This window comes from Astatotilapia calliptera, chromosome 15 (genome assembly GCF_900246225.1).
Source record: "Astatotilapia calliptera chromosome 15, fAstCal1.2, whole genome shotgun sequence".
Taxonomy (NCBI): domain Eukaryota; kingdom Metazoa; phylum Chordata; class Actinopteri; order Cichliformes; family Cichlidae; genus Astatotilapia; species Astatotilapia calliptera.
In genome coordinates this window covers 14,113,793-14,133,547 of record NC_039316.1, presented here as the reverse complement: position 1 = coordinate 14,133,547, position 19,755 = coordinate 14,113,793, and the positions used below count along the sequence as shown (strand labels likewise).

The window sequence follows — 19,755 nt, the reverse complement described above, 5'->3', positions numbered from 1 at the left end:
TAAGGAATTGTTTACATATCTTTGAGTAAATTTGTAATTCATTAACAGCTACATCCAGTTCTGCGCTTAATATTGACCTCTGGTTCGCCTGTAGGGGTTCATATAAAAATAAATATACCAGCAAGACTCAGTAGAGTATTACAGTCTTAGTTTAAATTGACACCGTCGTGCCAATATTTTTCAGTCAAAGCTCACATTTAGAATCAAATTCCTCAATTAATTTCTTCTGGGAAGGAACGTGACAGGAATGCAGGCTAGTGTTGTTAGAGTATAGGCTTCCTGTGGTGCATAAGTAAATGTTATGGAAGTAATCAATGTTACTCTGAAGAGTAGATTATGCACTGCTGTTGTGTAGCCTTTGCATCATCGTGTCTAGGTCTTGGGCCTTGGGGATGGGCGTGCATGCTTCACTGATGCCCTCTTACATGTCTCCTCCCATGGCTTTGACATTAAAGGGTCCATCTTAGAGTGAGTCCATGCTTGATAAAACAGGGTGTGATGCCCTAGAGCAATAAACCACATCCCCTCAAAATACACACACACACACACACATACATACATACCATGAAATGGACGTTATGGGGTCAGCTTCATGGCCAATATTCTTGAGGCAGTATTTTTTGTAATCTTTTCAGAATTTCTTGAAAGTTTCTCAGCTTTTCTTTCTGTAGACCTATTTAGTGACAGTCATTCAATTTATTTTTGCATTAGTTTGAACTGTTTACAAATAGTCAAAATTTTGGACTGCTTTCAAGGTCATGTATGTAGCTCAATTTTTTCTCAAACTAACTCAAAAATCGCCTTTTATTTTTACGTCACAATTTCCTGAAGGCTGCCAGAGAGTCATTCATGCACCGCTGTCCCCAAATCAATGGTCAGTCTTTCTGTCAAGGTCAGGGAACATTTTCTGCTTGCAAAAGCCAGCGTTTGTTGTCAGTTGCAGTAAAAGTGGTGGTGATATCTGTGCAACACTGACAGGATACAAGTATATCTACTAACAGTGCAGGAAGTCCTTTTCTCAGTATGAGTCTGTTGTAGTCAAGAGAAGTCAGGTTCAGTTATATAGGCACAATACTGCATTTCCAGTTTTGTCTCCAGGGCTGTGCAGTATACAGTATACCTCTCCTCAGACCCTATATTTAGAAAATAATGTTACTTTATGTGGATTGGCCCTGCTAGTTCTTAATGTAAATTGTCTTTTTTTTAATAATAAACTTTCTTTAAGAGATTTTGTTTTCTTAATTTGGGACTTTATAGCTAACATGTCAATAGTTTGATTTTGATAACAGGCTTCCAGCTTTGTGCTGTTTTTAGTTGATGGGATTCTTATTTTTATTTTGCTTTTCAATCTCAATGTTGAATTTATGTGAGTGTGTCAAAGGATAGGCTCTGCTCTGAAATTCAAGGCCTTTCCTTTTTCTAAAGGAAAGTCTCTAGTTTCCAATGAACTGCAGGTCATGGTGTTCAGTCATCTTTTTGTGTAGTTATGTGTGTGTGTGTGTGTGTGTGTGTGTGTGTGTGTGTGTGTGTGTGTGTGTGTGTGTGTGTGTGTGTAGGTATATGCAACCAGCAAGCTTCCAATAGTCTGTCTGACCACAAAGTCTCAAACCAGCCCATTTATTTGTCCATTGACCTCTATAAATGCAGACAGAAGAAACACGAGAAGGAACACATTTAACAATGGTGTCTGGTGTCTAAGTGTGTGCGTGTATCTGTCTGTGTGTGTGTGCGTGCACGTGCCGAAGCCTGAGTAAGCCTGAGGCACTGCTCTGTAACCTGAATATGAGTCAGAAACTGGTTGGACTCACTTGCTTTTTAGGGCTTTGTCATTTAACAGTGGCCACACACATGCGCACACTCATTTGTCTATTAAAATGACACTCCCATGTAGGTAACTGGCCTCTCACTCCCAGGAGCTACTCCTTTGCTCCAAGACACACATAATCACACATACACACAATGACAGAAACATAAGGTTTTGCATAACTAGACTCTGGTGAGTAGTTGAATCAAGGTGAATGTATATTTTCCTCTAAATGGCTTCCAAATGTAGCCCATCTTTAAATCTTTTATCAAAAGCACAAAGTACATGACTTTCTCTAAAACTCCTCTCTCTCTCTCTCTCTCTCTCTCTCTCTCTCTCTCTCTCTCTCACACACACACACACACACACACACACACACACACACACACACACACACACACACTGTTGCTCTGCCACACACACACTCACTCATACAGTATTTCCCTGTTGTGAAGTGTAATAACAGCTGTCCTCGGGCCAGTTACAGCCCTCGTAAAGAGACGACAACTCCCAAAACTCATTTAGCGCACGCACACACACACACACACACACACACACACACACACACACACACACACACACACACACACACACACACACACACACATGCATAGGTGCATGCTGTGAACCCGCAGGAGAAGTGGAGGTCTCTTTAACATGCATTTTCCCCTCTCTCTCTCTCTCTCTCTCTCTCTCTCTCTCGCTTTGTCACTTTTTTCTGTCTTTATTTTTTCAGCCCCTAAGTAAGGTTTGACCACATTTCACAGCTGAAGGTGACAGCATACACACTCATATTCATGCACATTGTTCTCCTCAGCCTGTGACTGTCATTGGATGTTTATGAAGGATGGAGGGGGAAAGAGAAAAAGTTGTAGTGTTATTATATTACCAGTTTACTTTTTTCTACTTTGAAGAGTAAAAGTTCAAAATATTGATAAATTAATTGTAAAAATAAATAAATAAAAGGTTTACTGGTTTACTACAACTGGTATTAATATTGTGGTCTTGACCATAATTTATTAAGTTACAACAACTAGTTTCTACACACACTTTCTTACTTGAGTTAATTCCCTTTTTCCATATTAAATAAACTTCAAGTTTTACTTGAAATTCTAAATAATGTGTATTTTTTTCATTCTTGTCACTGCAGTGAGATGATTTTTTTCCACTCTTGCAAAAGTGATCTCGATCTTGGTAAATCCTGAAGCGTCCAAGCATCCTCACAAAAATAACTGCTGAGATTTGAGCATGGTTACCTAATGGTACACTGTAATTATTGAAGTTAAACAACAAATAGAAGAGAATTATTCTGAAATGTTTACATTCAGTATAGCTGGAACCAGGCATGTTGGTTGTGCACACAACATCAACTTGTGTCAAAGATGAACCACAGAGTTTAACCTGTAGTTCATTTACGCTGAATCAGTTGAGGAGTTTGTAAACTTGTAGCTTTTTCCCATGATTTGGTTTCCTTTCACACAGAGATAACTCAAAGCGAACCAAAACGCGTGACTACAAACCTCATGTCCCTCAGAGTAACAAAATTAATTGCAGGAAGAAGGTGGTGTTCTGGACTGTTGCCTAACATGGACAATTGACATTCATTTCACAGCTAGTTGTGTACTCTCAACATGTGTTTATGGCCAGTCTGTATACTCTGTATATCTGTCATACTCTGCTGCCTCTCAGAACGCAAAGCGTATCTGGCTTAAAGTGTTTAGCTCAAATGTGCAACTCCCTTGGTACCTGGGTCAGATCACTTTCTCACCATAAACAAATCATTCTGGAATTGGTTTGTTACTGGTCCTTCAGTGGGTCTCTGTGTGACTGTTTAAGTCCACACTTGAATGCAGTTACCATGCACATATCTGCAAACGCACCATTGGGAAACTAAATCAGAGTTGATTGTAAACAGACTAAACAGCACAGGTGTAAAGCACCCTAAGCTTAGGGCTGAACAAGGTTGTGATTGAGGCAGGAAGTTGTTTTTCGTTGGTGCTAAACCCAGCTTAGCACAGATGTCCGTGAGTCATAGCTGATCCAAAAGACTGTAAAGTAGCAAACAATTTACTCTTTATTTAGAAACTGGACATCAAAACTGGGTGAACCTGTTAAACTGTGCACACAACTATTGCAAGTATTACCGGTTGTATTTGAAACACATCTTTGGTCTTTAAATGTTCCCTTGTGGGTGCAACGGACAGTTTACATACCTTTGCAGATTATCTCTTGATGCTATGCATACGTTTGTCCAGAGATGAGGTTTGTTTTAAACAAGTATCAGTATTAAGATGCTTCTGTATTTGATTGTTGTTGTTGTCTATGAGGCCATCTTTCAAAATAACTCTCAGGCTGCGCTAAACAGAATTCCCCTTTAATATACACCTGTCTCTTGACATAAACATACTGATGACTGCGCATCCCATGCTGTAAATATTAGTCTGTGTTGATTTACATCTGTACACATGGCTTTGACAGTTGTGGCATACAGCTGTGGACCTGATAACATTCTCACATATCAGTTTTTAGCCTCAGCACAGCCATCTCGACACACAAACAGAAATGTGTAAAATGTGTTTTAGTCTCAGAACTAGGTGCTTTGGTAGTTGTCTGGCCTGTTAGCATGTTATTCCCAATTGTATGTCTTCCCTTTGTTTGGGTCTCTATGGTTTCCACTGCTGTGTAATGTGCTCTTTCTCTGTGCTGGCACTGAAAAGTAAATTTCCTCCAGGACAGTAAATGCTATCGTTAGGCATCTTTTGTTGTTCGACAGAACTGTGTCACAAGCACAGATAAAAGAGATTTTTTGACACATTATTTTTTTCTATATGAGATTTTTTTTCATATCTGATTTTTATTGGTTTCAGAAGTCCCAGAAACATTTTTCCAATTGTTATTTTAGGCACCTTTTTTTCTCCTTTGAAGCTGGATATTTTAGAAGCTTTTTTTAAAAGTGTTTATTTGTTTGTCTGTCTTTTTCTTTCTCTCCGTCTCTGCCGGTCTCTCCAGTATTAGTGCTGTTTCAGGTTGTTCTTTGTGTGTCGTGGGTAGAACTGCTTTTTGTCCGACAGGCTGAACAACAGAAGTGCTTCTGCTGCACAAACGTAGGATAGGCTAAATCCGACCCGCCAGTCAGTCAGTCAGTAAATCAGTCAGCAAGCGTTTGAACCAGCTTGCTGGACAATTGGGGAAGTCAGCCAGGCAGTTCAGTGTGTCACCATCCACAGTGCTGACTTGCTAAGCTAGCTGCTTTAGATTAACCTGCTTATAGCTCTGGGTGTTTTTTTCTCAACTCACAGTTGAGTTTCCTTCTCTTCCTACTTGTCCACTTCTTTACCTCTTCCCTTCTTTGGCAGTCTTCTTCCATGTACTTCACTTTTGTTTTTACTAAATTTCCTTCACCATCTGGATTTAGTTATCGTGTGTCCCTGTTAGAGTATGTGTATATGTGTGTGCATGTCTGTGGGGGTTGGTGTTTAATGTGTGTTTGTTCTGCTCTTATCTCATCCACACCAGACCTGCTTTCCAGTCCAAAACCTCAGCTGTGCCCTGATTGGCTTAAAAACAAACTGCATCCTGCCCACCCCTGTGATTGGGCCATTCAAATCACCTACAGTGGCTAAAGCATTATTTGATTGTATTCTCCTGGTAATTCATCAGTTAGTTATCAGGTAACGTCATGAATGCTTTAGTGGCACACTGTAATGACGGTTTGCTGGCTCTGGTGGCATGTGGATACATACAGGTGCAGAGTTGCTTGTGCTCTGCCCAAATGCAGCTGACTGACTGCCAGCAATCATTCTGACCCCATTCTGTCCGCTATTGATTCCTTTTCATTTCAGCCTCCTTTTGTATAACTCGATGGGAAATGTCCATCTAGGCTCAGTCTCATTGAGAAGTAGTCATTAGATCTTATGAATAACAGATCACTCGCATCATGTTTAGAAACTTGGTGTGGAGTGCTGCAATAAATTATTAATTGCCTTCCGAATTTTTCCCCACTTTGAGTCATAATTTGGTTAAAGTTTATGCAGGCTTAGTGTCTACAGTGAATCATCCAGTCAGCATGTTTGAGGTCAAGTGTGTGGTGAAGGGTGGAGAGAGGGAACCAGTTGAGACTTGTTGTGTGAGGATCTTACTCAAAAGAAAAACTTCGAGCTGTACTTTAAAGTCTAAACTGAGCTCAACGCAGACTAAAAGTTTAATGATGACTCATTCAGACTGACACACGCTGATGTGGGATCTGATTGTGCCGATGGTTTATGGGTTAGTTTCTTTGTGACATTATTGGATACCAATGTCTAGAGTCATCCTAGCACTTAATTGCCAGTCGTAAAGCTTCTCAGTCGGTTTTTCAGAACTTCCTATTGCTACAAAAGAGGAAAAAAAAGTTGACCGGTCATGTTTGACAAAAAGCTGAAGTGTGTCAGTGTTCCCAGAGCACTATATTTTTTTTAATCAAATTGTTAAATGGGCACCTCGTGTACAAAACACTGCCAGAAAGAGACGGAAAGAAAGGGGTGGACAGGGAGACAGTAAATGGAGTAGTGGGTGTGGGGAGAAGTAAATGGGTGAACAAACACACAAAAAGGAGGGGATGGGTTAGCTTTCATGAGAACGAGTGAAATCTGACTCTCTTCTGGGCTTATGAGTGAACTCATTCACAGACAGGGAGGCGTGAAGAGGGAGGGAGGTAAAAAAGAGGTGAGGAGGATTTCCCAATTTTTTCCGGTGAACGACGAGCTCTCTGCTCCGTCTCTATCATCCCCCACCTTCGCTCCTGCCCTCTCCTTCTCCTGCCTTATCTGCCAGCCAGTCAATCAGCATGTGAAGTTACTTTAAATGTCAGCATTTGAATAGGAATAGAGATTAACGATGCTGAGATAGACACAGAGCCCAAGACTGAGAGCGCAGGAGAGCCAGGAGGGAGGTGAATATCATAAAGATAGTGTCTGTGGAAGACTTCGACCCCAGCTAACAGTGCGAACAGCTAGATGCAGACACACACACATACACTGTACTGCCCAGAAAAAGAAAAAAAGATATTCTCAAAGAAGTGTGTTTTACTTAAGGTGCAGGTATCATGTTGCCATCATGAGGGATTCAGACCTAAAGCTGCTTTCAAAAATCAACTACGGAAATTCTCGGGGGAATCTGACCAGAATGTTTTCAGGGTTTTTTAAAAGAATTCATGTCAGTGACATTCTCTTTATTGGAAATGCGATATTGGTACCTGATTAGAACATGCAGGAGCCAGTAAACAATTACTTACTAGCTTTGAATGCAGAAGACAGTTACCTGCACTATTTTGACTTTGGCACAAATCTCTGCAGTGATTAAGGACTGCTTACTTTTGCGGTCTATATATGACAGCATATTCGGTTTTCAGATGTTGGCCAGGCCCAAAAAACGCCCCAAAAACCCAACTATGTTGTCTTGGGAAGTTGCGATAAGTATTATTCATTATTTTATGGTGTCTCAAACGTAATAATGAACATGTTGATTGAAAATAAAGCAGTTTAATAATCTGTAATGAAAGTCTTCTAGTGCTCAAATGATTGCATGAATAATCAAGAAGACATTATTTGCTCCAGCTTCTTCCATGTGAGTGTGCTGCAGGTTTTTTCTTGATTAATCACTCAATATTAAAGAGCTCAAAAACGACTGAAAAATATCTGACCAACAGTTCAAAACATAACCATGTTGTCACAGGTGAATGCCAACAAATATTTTCAGAAGGAAATAGAAAATACATTTAAGATGAGATAAAATCTTAAAAACCAAAACAGTAATTTTGGCATAAAAACATCAATTAAGTTGACTTTTGAGTAAAATCTCTAGTCTCCAATTACTGCCCAAACAGCACACCGTCACATACACGTATACACATGTCGACATTAGACTTGACATCCTTTAATTCATATCAAGTGTGTACCTGCTTGCCCCAGGGCAATAATAAAAGCGTTTCCAGACAGTGTGATTCAACATCACAGAAAAAGAGCAGCAGAGTATTTTCCTTTTGAGACTGAAGCTTTTTAATGATAAGGTTGCCATGTGGAACCAAATGATTTCCTTAATAAAGGGCAACTATATTAAAAAAAAAAAAGTTACTCTGTTCCTTTTCCTATTATGCTGTGTAACAGTGATACTGCGATGGCAGGTCATTAGTACGTTGTTCATGCCTCATTGTGTGCTGATAGTTCTTTTTGTTTGCACTTGTCCAAGCAGAGGAGTGTTTTCAGGAACAAATTGAACTTCCTTTGTCTCACGGCACAGCAGTGAGAGGCTCATTCACCAGCAAAAGTCTCTGTAATAACAACTTTACACAAAAAGCACTCAAAATGCAGAAAGCGTTTTACAGAATACAACTCTAAATTAGCATTTGGCTCTAGAGGTTATATTTACTTTTGCCGAAAATATATTCCATCCGCACATCATGCCGTGAAGGTTGTGCTTGCCTTTCACCAGCTGACCAAATCATCAGTTTGTGGGAAATAATGTGGCTTTTTGAAAACTGCTTGGGTTTGAATTTGAGCTGAATGCTAGCGTTAACCCCAAGAAAGGAGGGGTTTGGGGGGGAGGAGAAGATAGTCAGGGTTGGAAGGACAGACCTGCTCCTCACAGAAGGAAAAATACACATTTCTGTTTTACTGTTACTGTCAAAGGAAACTCCTGAATCAGCTGAACACACACAGACACCCAACTACACGCACACACCTACACACACATGCACACGCACTCACACACACGTCTCAGATTCAATTACAGCATTGTGAGATGAAGGAGAAATTCTTCAGCCTTCAGCACTTCCAATTAAACTACTGCTCTGAGTTTGTGCATGCACGAGTGTCGGGCTGTGTGTGACGGTGTGCACATGCCTGTGTGTTGCTACACAAGTCGTGCGCGTTTGCGTGAGCGATTGCGCGTGCCACTGTGTATGTTTAACAGTCGAGGTGTGTGTATATGGGTCTCGGCTTTGATGGCGTCGCGCTGCGCTGCAAGGGCCACTGAACCGTGACGAGCCAGTGTGTGTGTGGTGTGTGTGTGTGTGTGTGTCAGTCTCTCTGATGTCACCTTGTATCATTTCAGGCTAATTTCACCTATTCTCAGAGAGGGTGAGAGAGAACAAGAGGCAGCGAGAGAACAAAAAAAGTAGAGAAGACACACAGAAAGTAAATGATAAGGTACAACTTTATTAGTGTCCTTGAGGTGGTAAGCATCAGGGCTGCACAGTGCACACAGATTAAAAGCAACAAACAGGAATATACTTTATCATAGTGGAATACCAAAAACATGTTATAAAGGGTTTTTTGTATAACACTACAACATAGATGGTATGCTGCCTCTTTTGCATTAATTCCTCCTTTTACTTCAGCTTCTCTGGCACATTAGAGCTAAAAACTGAAAGCACTGTAGTGATTCATTGGTATGAAATGTGCCACAAAGCCACATGTGATTATAGATTCGGGTGAGCTAATGTAATTATTAACTGGACTAAGCCAAAATTGTGATGATTTGGTGGGAAACAGGATTACTGGTGGTTGGAATTGGTTTTTAATGATGTAAATGTAATTATTGTCCTTGAAAATAATAATTTCCATTTGTCGAATAGACAGTTCTCTTCTCTTCTCTTCTCTTCTCTTCTCTTCTCTTCTCTTCTCTTCTCTTCTCTTCTCTTCTGAATAGGGCTGGTGTGATTTCCGCCAAATTAATTTCTCTGTTTCTTTTTGAGCTTGTCTCTTCAACTTCCCTTCATATCTTTATACCCTTTCCCTCTGTTTCACCCTCTTTCACTCATGTTGTATTATCTCCTCTCTGGTGATAATATCTATCCCTGCAGACAGAAACAGAGCTCTTCTGATAAATACTAGACAGACTTAGTAGTGAGAGGGAGAATCAAGACTTCTGTTGCACGTACATTGGAGAAAGAATGTATATTGTTTGTCTTAGTGAGAGCCAAGATACCACTTGAACTTCTAAGTCCTATACATTCCTGAGTAGATTTATGTTGCTTTATTTCAGCTTGTGATCAGAGGGTCACCTGATCTGTAGCGATGTTATGGCCCTCTGATCCGCTGAAATATAAAACAGGTAAGAAGATAGAAACAAAGTGCATACCTTGCATGCAGAACTCTGCACGTAAAACCAGCCTTATGTAGATCCTGATATGATACTATGTGATGTGACAGACCTTAAACCTTATATCTGTACATGAACAATGGCATTTATTGTACTGTTGTTTTGTCTTTAATTGTGGTTAAGTCCTCATTTCTTTACAAAATTAACACTGCCAAGTTTTAGAAACTTCCTAATATAATAGCAACATATGTGTAGTTCACTACTTTATATTAAGTACATAAAATGAGTGCATTCAGTACTTGCTAAATGACGTGGTATTGTAATGGCACTGATAAAATGCTTTTAAGAGGTGTTGCCGGTACATAAACACTAGAGATGGTTCATTTTCCCTCATTGCTACATGGCTGTTAGGAAATAGGAAGGTGTTATAATATGTAAGCTGTATCTTTGTGCCAGTTTTAATTGCTCAACTTCTGATCTTCTGATCGTATCTGAGGAGCTGGCAGATATACAGAGATTTTTGCATAGTAAGATTCAGACATCCATCCATAGAGACAGCAGTCAAACAAAACCTGTCTGTAAGACTTTTGTAGAAATTGCAACATAGCCCAATGTTCAGTGGCATTGAAAATCCGCAAACATTTAGTTAGACATTTCAGACCGCATAGTTAGTTTTTGTATCATGCAGCCTTTTATAACAACTGACAACAACTGATAACAACAACTTTCTAGTTGTTTATTGAATTGACACTATTAAATAAAACCAAGGCCACCCTGCACTGTTAAATTCTCACATTTTTCAGAGAAACTTTGTCAGCTGAGGATAAATTTGTTACAAGGACACTCGTATTGACTGATTTGATAATCATTTCTCTCTTGGTTTCTTTTGTCATAACAAGATTTCCTGAATTATCTTGAGAACATATTAAAAAAAACATCTCAGACCTTCATTTGATTTAAACATGTCCCTGAGACTTTTATCTGAGCAGACTTTAGCCGTTAGATATGATTTAATACTGCCTATTCTGCAGATCGGGTAGATCAAATTAAAGCAAAAGCTAATCAAACTGTCTATTGTTTCACGTTTTTGCCAATGCCAGCTAATAATCTCGATCTTAACTAGTAATTGAGAAATGGGCCTCTTCCTTTCAAGGGACCCCCTGGGGTCTGCCTGCACACGTGTTTTCAAACAGTTTTGGTCAAAGGACTTTTGTCTGATTCACCTTATAGAGGTGGAGGTCAATGCAAATCACCACAAAATGATTTTGAGTGACGGTGGCAGATGTTGTCTGATGCCATTCAACGGTCTTTTAGATAGTGGCTGTCCCATTTCCCTCTGCCTCTGTGTATCTCTGTGTGTAGGTGTGTGTGGTTTTGTTTCTCTCTCTGCCCTTGAGCCTTTATCAAGTCCTTCTAATTATTTTATTATGCAAATGAGTCACCATTATTTCATTAGCGAGGCAGCCAATCACAGAAGCTGATTATAAAGTGATTAGCATGCAGTTGGGTTCTCTTGCTCTCTCCGTGTCCTTGTGAATGGAGGAGAGGGTGGCAATAATGACCCATCTGGACACAAACTCATGCATATACATGTACTTTGAAAATTGTCAAAATAGTTACACAGTTTTATCGAGCAAACACATACAGAGTGTAGTAGTAAGATAGAAGCACACACAGTATTTCTAATCATAACAATTATATTCATTGTAAGCTGTTTTACAGCTGCCAGGTCAACGTGATCAGATCATGTCAACACGTAAAACACTAATCACAGTTATTACAGGGCACCCTTTGTTCAACTTATATATATATATATATATATATATATATATATATATATATATATATATGTGTATATATATATATATATATATATATATATATATATATATGTATATATATATATATATGTATATATATATATATATATATATATATTGACAACACTGCAGTGTGTAAAAAGCAAAGGGTTTTGAAAAGTACAAAATCAATCTCTTAATTTTTTTGTCAGGCCCTTCCTGAAGATTATTTTTGCAGTCCTGGTAAAGGCTGGGAAAAGCTTTTAGAGAAGCTTGAAAAGAAAACTGAGAATTATGGAAGGTGGCATGTCTTAAGCTTGGGATTAATTTTTTTTTCATTCTTAATCAGAGGCAAAGACTGGAAAAAATAATTACCTGTGGGAAAAAATTAATATTTCAATATTTAATATGAAGTATTTCATATAATTCATTATAGCTAAGGATCCAAAATGTCAGAAATTGAGGTCATAGCTTCTTTAAATTTGGCATGTGTGGTGTTCCAGAGAACTCGCCAATCCTCGATTTCACAATCCAAGATGGCAACAGTGCCTTTCAGTTGTTTTATGATACAGTTCTAAGAGCTGCCATAGACTCAAATAGAAGAGGAAACAATATGATGTACAAAAAAAGGAGGACAATATTTGGGGACCGAGCAGTAATGATGAGAACGTGAAAGCTGGTCATTATTTGTGACAAAGCCAGCGATCCATATATTTCTGCTCCCCTCATCTTCTGTCTTTGAGCTTGTTTTGGTTTTCCAGTCAGCAGCTCAGCTGTTTTGTTATAGCAGCTTTGTTTTTGGTCACGAGATTCAGCTGTTTCATCTGAAGATGCCGTAAACACCCAACATTCACAAACTGCTCAGCAACAAAAGGCAGACAAGCAGAAGTAGCGGCTAGCTGAAAATACTTTTAGCAGCTAAGAAGCCAGAGATTTCCCAGAGGGAAATGCTAACCAAAGTCAGAACTAAAAAGGAGAGTGAATATCAAATTTACATTCATCAGGGGGCCAGAAGTCGACTCGGAATAAATGATGATGTTGCTAACTATCTACTGAAGGGTAAACAGGCATCTGTTCACTAACAAGTTACCACATCAATTTAAAAGTTGATGCTATGCTGCCCTTATTACCCAAGAAATCAATTACTGCATGTTTAATTTCAGCATTTACCACTAGCAGAGCACACCAAACACAAAATAGAGGTCAGTAATTCTTGACATTTGACATTACGTTAAAGTATAAAAAAACAGATTGGCTCAAGTCCCTACAACATTTGAGCAAAACATGGCTCATCATTTTGCTGCTGAGTGTTTCAGCTGAGGCAAAAGAGTAGTTCAAAGTCTGCTCATCTCATTATTGGCAACAAGGATTTGCTGTCAGATGCATGTGTCTGCTGATGTGTGTGTTGGTTTAGGTTGGCAGGACATTTAGGAAAGGGAGAAGTGTTAACTGAGAACGTGGGCGGGTTAGCGTGAGGTTTGTGTATGTGCAGACACTTTCGCACATATTTAGTTTTTGCAGGCCCCTTTTCAGCGCGTACACACAAAAACAGACATTTTGTTTAGTATGTTACCGTCTCGTGTGCGTGTGAGTGAGTGAATATCTTTCAGAGGTGTGCAAACAAGGACAGAGAAGTGCTCTCCAACTGAAAATGTTGATTTAATATGGCCTGTAAAGCTGAATTTAAAACTAGGACATTTTTTCTTCACTGCTAAGCCAAGGTAAAATACCTCTTGTACCACGGCTTGTATCAGAGCCGAGTGGAATGCTGGGCATTTATGTGTACACAATTAAAAACTCATGAAACACATTTAAAACACAGCTTGTTTAAATCAAATGCTTCTGTACTCAAAGGTAGAAATTCCACAGAAGAACCTGAATAAAGCTGCTATTGTACGTTCTCTGTAGTGTCAGTGAATAAAAGAAGGGCTACACAAACGCTGTAGCAGGTAAACCAAGGCTAAGTGCATCTGCAGTGTCACAATGTAGCAGTGTATGATATATAGAAAACTGACAAAACAAGCTATTACACAGATTTCATTTATTCATTGTAGTTTCCAGTCAAAAGAATTACTGAGATACATAGTATAGAGTAATAACTACACAAAGAAACTGCGGGAAAGAAGCTGTGTTTCTGATTTTTGTCACTCAGTTTTGATAAAACAGGAAGTTATTTTCCAGACCACACTGTATGGAGGCAGTCAGGGACAGCAAACACACTTACACTTCGCTTTACAGATCAACATTTTCTTCTTCTCCAGTCCATTTGTGTAACTTGTTATGTGTGATGTATGGCACTGGGTGTTTAGTTCTTTATTTGTTCAGTGTTCGGTTTGAATGCATGCAGGTTTGTAGATGTGGGATACTTCCATGCACGTAAAAACACATTTTTAACACATGCAGAGAAAGTTACATGACAGCAAGATGCAAACTGACTCGCACACTGCGGAAGACAGGAGTTTTACACAAACAAACACACAAATGCTGTGCACGACAACAAAGAGTTTCTATATCTAATTTAATGTATAGTAGTAGTAGTTTTTTTTTTATTGTGCTGTGCTGTGTGTGCACATGTCCCTGCATGTTTTTGCACAGTGACCGGAGGTGACTTGCCATGACAAAGACTTAATTGAACTGAATGGGAGTGAACTGAACTGCACGAAGAGAGGTTGGTTTAAAGAATGATGCCGAGAGGAATGTGATCCAGTGCCTCGCCAAGGCTGTGAGTCACATCCAGCCGTGCAGCCAGCAGTTGAAGACAGTCGCTTAGTTTGATGTTAACTTGTTTCTCCTCCGGCGGCGGCTGTCACCTCTTGGTATGCCTCTGTAGCGGGAGCTCAGATCAGTGGGGTATCTGAGGGCCTGTCGTTCTGCTCTCCATCACAGCCACCACAGTTTGCTCTAGGACACAGGTAGCAAAGCTGTACCGCTAACTGAAGGCTAGGAGATTTATGTAGCTGGCAGTCCTGGTTGCTGATAGTGCTTCATGGTGGCTTGCTCACTCATTCCTTCTTCCTTTGTGTATTTATTTTGTAGTATAGTGATTTGAATATAAATATGCTATTATACTTCATGAAATTGAGGTTTTAAAATAAGGTTAAATCTTGCCTAAACAAAGTCATTGTCAAGTGATAATCAAGGCAAACAGTGGCTGCTTTTTATAAATGATATTTAAGATCTTTTTAAATGCTACAGTATTTGTTTCCGAGCGCCTACTAACATTTTAATTACAAACAGTTTTGTTTCATGATAAGTTAACGTGAATATAGATGTCTAACTTAATAAATGTATTGTGATTTCATTTTTCATAGTAGACTTTATCCATCTCAACAGTGGGAAATAAAAAAAAGGGCACAAAGGACACGTCTCTGTGACCACTAACTACCAGAGACTTGAATCAGATGGCATTTTGGCTTTTCTTAGCCATGTCTCTTCTGGCCATTTTATTAACACAAGCTGCGCATAACTGCTAGGCCAATGAATCAGATAGCAAGTAGTAGCCTGAATGCTGTTCCTATCAGCAATATAGCCAGAACAAACTGCATATCATTTTAAGTTGATTGGTTCAGTTAGCTGTCAGGGACAAGTGATGTCTATCTGTGTTAGAGCAACTTCCTGTTTAGGCGGAGCCAGAGGCGGTCAGCTCACACATGGTTGTCCCAAGGCTGTGGCGATGGGCTCAGATGATCAGCTGAAGGCTCTGCTGGCTGAGTCAGAGGTGATCCTAAGTGGCCCTGAGTGATAAGTGTCGGAGCTCAGACTTTGGTGGTTTTTTAATGAGCTGAGACAACCGCACACATATAAAAAAGCACAAAAGAAAGGTTTGAAACATGACTCAAAGTCAAGTTTAAAAAAATGTGTTCGCTTACTCAGTCAAGGCAACAAACTTCATCTTTGTCTTTTTGTAAATTTAACTACGTTTTGTTGTTTCTCTTTTCTGCAGGAAGTTGTACATTTGATGAGGGCTTCTCTCAGTGTGACTACCAACAAGATCCTTACGATGACTTTGACTGGACGCACATCAACACCCAGGAATTGCCATATGTCTCACCACACCTGCCACAAGGTGAAGCTCAAATTCCTTTCCCCTCATGTTTGTCATCTCCTACTTCATCACCTCAAAGTGTGGAAAGCAGCTTATTGTTTAATGCAGTTTGAAGTGCTTGAGCTCTTTTTCGAGTTTCACCATTTTTTAGATGTAATTTCTTCTTATTACTGCAGCACATTTATTATGCAGGATTATTACTGCTCTGCTATATCCCAACTATATCCGTCAACGTCTGATAATCACATCGTGTATATGCTGAACTATGAACAGCGGTTTGCAACTTTTGGTTGTTGTTTTTTTTTGGTTGCTTTCCCCTAAAAAATGTTTCACTGAGTTGTTAGCAGCTACATTTTTTGTCTAATTTTCTCAGGTGGTTTCATTTAAACAACTATACAAGCCTAATTCTGATGCAGAGTTACCCAATATTTCAAAAAAGCAAAAATAATTTTGCAGAGCAGCTTTTTCCCCTCTCAATTAATCATTCCATGAGCCTGCAGATGTAGTTTGCTCCCTTTTGGAGGGGGTCAGCCCCTAGGCTGGGAATAACTGGACTAAATGACCGAAGCGTATGCAGTATAAAACTAGCTCTACCTCGGGCAGCTGCCGCAGCAAAATGCTTCTTACATATTGATGCATCGGTGTTCTGCAGATCACATACTTTCATTTTGATGCTTTAAGTTTATTTTGCTGATAATACTAGTTTTGTACTCTGGCTGAAGTAGGAGCTGATTGACTGACTTTTACTTTAATGGAATATGTATATATCACTGTACAAGTTCTTGGTGCTTTTTCCTCTCCTCTCCTCTCTAATCAGTTGTTTTTTTTCTTCATGATGATGATGAAGGGGAAATTAAATCTTTCTGCCTCAGGGCTGAGGGTCTAATTAACAGAATATGAGGTCATTAATCAACGGCAGGGAACAGGGAAGGTTGCCTGCTTTACAATGTTAAAACCAAAATGTTATAACAGTAACCAGCTATGCAATGTTGAAATGGTAACTAGCTTTACAAAAAACCACAGAGTAAGAATGTCAAGTGGAAGTATGAACCTAACCACATTAAGGAAACTGTGTTGCAGTGTAGCACCACAAACATAGTTTGCTTCTCAGCATTGTTTCTCCTTTCCTTTCCTTGTCTTTTTGATCTCACGTTACCTTGATTCTTTTCACCCTCTTCTCTTACCACTTCTTTCCTCTGACCTCTCCTCTTCCTCTGTTGTGGAAGATTAGGATTTTGTTTCCATGACAATGCAGTGCTGTTATTTATCTCTCAGACTTATCTTCATGACAACCCAGGCTCGCTGACATTTAGAGAAAGGTTCATTTAAAAGTCGACTTTTTACAATTTTCACACACAAAGACCCACTTTGTGTGTCGTGCATGTGTGGTCTTGCATGTAATTAAGCACTGACACAAGAGTGTGGTGCCCAGTGGTACAAAGCCAAAGTCTATCATTTAGCATTATTAATACCAAGTGGTGTCACTGTGCTGAGAGGGCAGCGTTGGCAGCCTGAAGAGGTTAAATACCTTGCCTAAGAGTGCAGAGGTAATGGCTGCAATTAACATAGCATTAATGGCTGTTGAAGCTAGTGGAACGAGCAGGGGCATGGGGATGGCAGAGCAGGTTAATGGTTTGGAGATGTTGGTTGCTAAAGGGGAGGTTCAGAGCCTTGCCTAAAGGTATGGGAGCATGAACTGACATTTGATGTGTTAATAATGCCAGTGGGGTGTGGAACAGTGGTGCAGTGGATGGAAAACGAGGTTGCTAGAGGGGATTACAGATGCAGCACTTGGCTAGGTTTCTTTTTGGAAGGAGTTAAGGGAAATGGGTGAGGGGTTGAGTTGGTTGCTTAAGTGCCATGCCCAGGGAAACTTTAGTAATGTCTATTATTAGAATAGTTTTCTCAAGCTATCCTAGCCACCAGTAATTTAATACTCTGGTCTGGCTAACTACAATCTCCCTGAGGGCATGGCTTGATTTAAGAGGAGTGGCATTAAAGTCTTTTGGGTTCTGACCCCTGAAAACAAAGGAATACCAATCCCATTATTTGGGGAGTTGTTAAGAGTTCCCAAAGAGCTTTGGGAGTGACTTTTTTCACTGATTAGTACATCAGGGGGTTTATTTTGTCAAAGGTAAGGGCAGAATAAAAGGAGTCATCTACTAGGGGAGTTACACAGAATCCTTTTAGAGTTATAGCAGTGACAAAAATGATACTTTTGTTCCTTATAACCCACAATGATTTGTGCCAGTTGCTAATCACCATTTGTGCTTATGGCAGTACTGACATTGCAGGGACAGTTTGGCAGTGTTTGTAATAAGAGATAAAACTCTTCTATGTAATGTCTCCGGGGGTCACTGTTGGCACTAGTCATCATGGCAGGGTCTACAAGCTACTCTGGCAATGTGCATTGTGCCAGTTGAACATTCATGGGCAGGGGCCCTGTGGCTCAGTGGACTAAAGCAGATACTCTTGACTCATAATGTTGTCAGCCAGTACCACTCAAAACCTATTTGGCATGCCATTCTCTCCATGTCTCTCATGTTTATCAGTGTGTGCTATCTAATAAGGAGGGGAGGCATTTAAAATGCACCAAAGCTGGTCTCATGTGCACTAAATGTTTTAATAATGATCAAATAATGAAGAAGGCAGCAACACCGTTATAAAATACTTAAAATGACCAATAAATCCAACCTTTATGACACAGTTCCTACAAGACGTGAGTGTTAACCTTCACAAAAGTAGTATGCAGTTTAATTAAAAATTATAACAATATGGGGACATTTTTAAAGCAACAAATTAAGATAGAAGTGCTAATTAAATTTCAGAATTATAAGGCAATGCATAAGGTGTCAGTAAAATAATGAATTATAGTCAGAAAAGGGAGTGGAAATGTAATTTCCACTGTTGCTTATATGTATAGAAAACTGAGCATGGCCTCTGGAGATGCAAGCTGTGTCTTGAAGTGAAAAGAAAAAATGAAATTAACTCCATGTTTGACTCCAGGCTACATAATCTGTAGTCTGTGCAGTGATCTTCCTTCCTATGAATGAAGAGCATGTGTTACTGTGGAAGGGTATTTGACATCTCACGCATCTTGATTGGCGCCTTAAAATGCTAAAAATGAAAATACCCCATTAGCTGTTATTCCAGCAGCTAGCTGTTATTGTTTTGCTGGAGAATACTGTCCCCAGTCTGCCCTGCTACTGTTGTTCTTGTTGCGACATATCTGGGGCTCAAGGCTATCACAGCGGTATTTTAGTCTCATCTTTAATTATCTTGTGTCATTACCCTTTTACCGGCCATTTTAGACTTTAGCCATTCAAAAGAATCAGCCATTTTAAAAACAAACCTCAAGTGTCAGATGTTCTTGGCATCATAAGGTGCTTGCTTAGCATGGGTGTAGCGGTGTAGCATCAGTTTTGTGTGCAGTGAGTCTTTCATTATTACTCATGTTTTCAAATGCAGCTTTTGTGCCAGGTTAGGTCTTGTCATTGTTCTGGTGTAATCGACTGATATTCATGTGGTTTCTAAAATATATGTTGGAATTATTTCAGTAAACAGACACTGTTGTCACATATTACTCAGCTGTTTTCAACCTATACTAAATCCTTTTCCTGTTATATTTTTGTAGCAAGCAGCGCTTTGATTAGCTGAAGTGCTAAAGGTTATATTTTGCAACATTGTTTGTGTTGTGACATATCTGGGTCTCTGACTGATAGGAGTATTTTTAGCTGGCACATCATCTTGGCAGCCATCTTAAAGGCTCTTTTTTTCAAGTCACCATCTTAGCGTCAGTGGCACAAATGAAAAAAACAAAATAAAGGGAGTGATGTCCATTATATGTTCATTTTGCAGCAGATTTAGATAGAGAGGAAATCGGTGCCGGCCTTGTTTTGTTTCCAGTCTGATTGGCTGTAGTCCAGTTTGGCTGGAGTCATTTTGGGTTTTGTTTGTGACATTCAGAACCAAGAAGTGAGATTATTCTAATACCTGCATGGCAGAAAAAAGCGCAGAGATAAAAAGAA

The 19,755-nt window shown here is 39.5% G+C and overlaps 1 protein-coding gene across 23 annotated transcripts in view; it reads left to right on the top strand.

Moving 5' to 3' along the window:
• ptprk (protein tyrosine phosphatase receptor type K) overlaps positions 1–19,755 on the top strand; it is a 105,987-nt gene that overhangs the window by 27,622 nt on the left and 58,610 nt on the right. For all 23 annotated transcript variants that reach the window (XM_026193803.1, XM_026193819.1, XM_026193818.1 and 20 more), the window contains one exon: positions 15,626–15,748. In XM_026193803.1, coding sequence (XP_026049588.1) covers positions 15,626–15,748 — 123 coding nt within the window. The remainder of the gene's footprint in view (positions 1–15,625; positions 15,749–19,755) is intronic.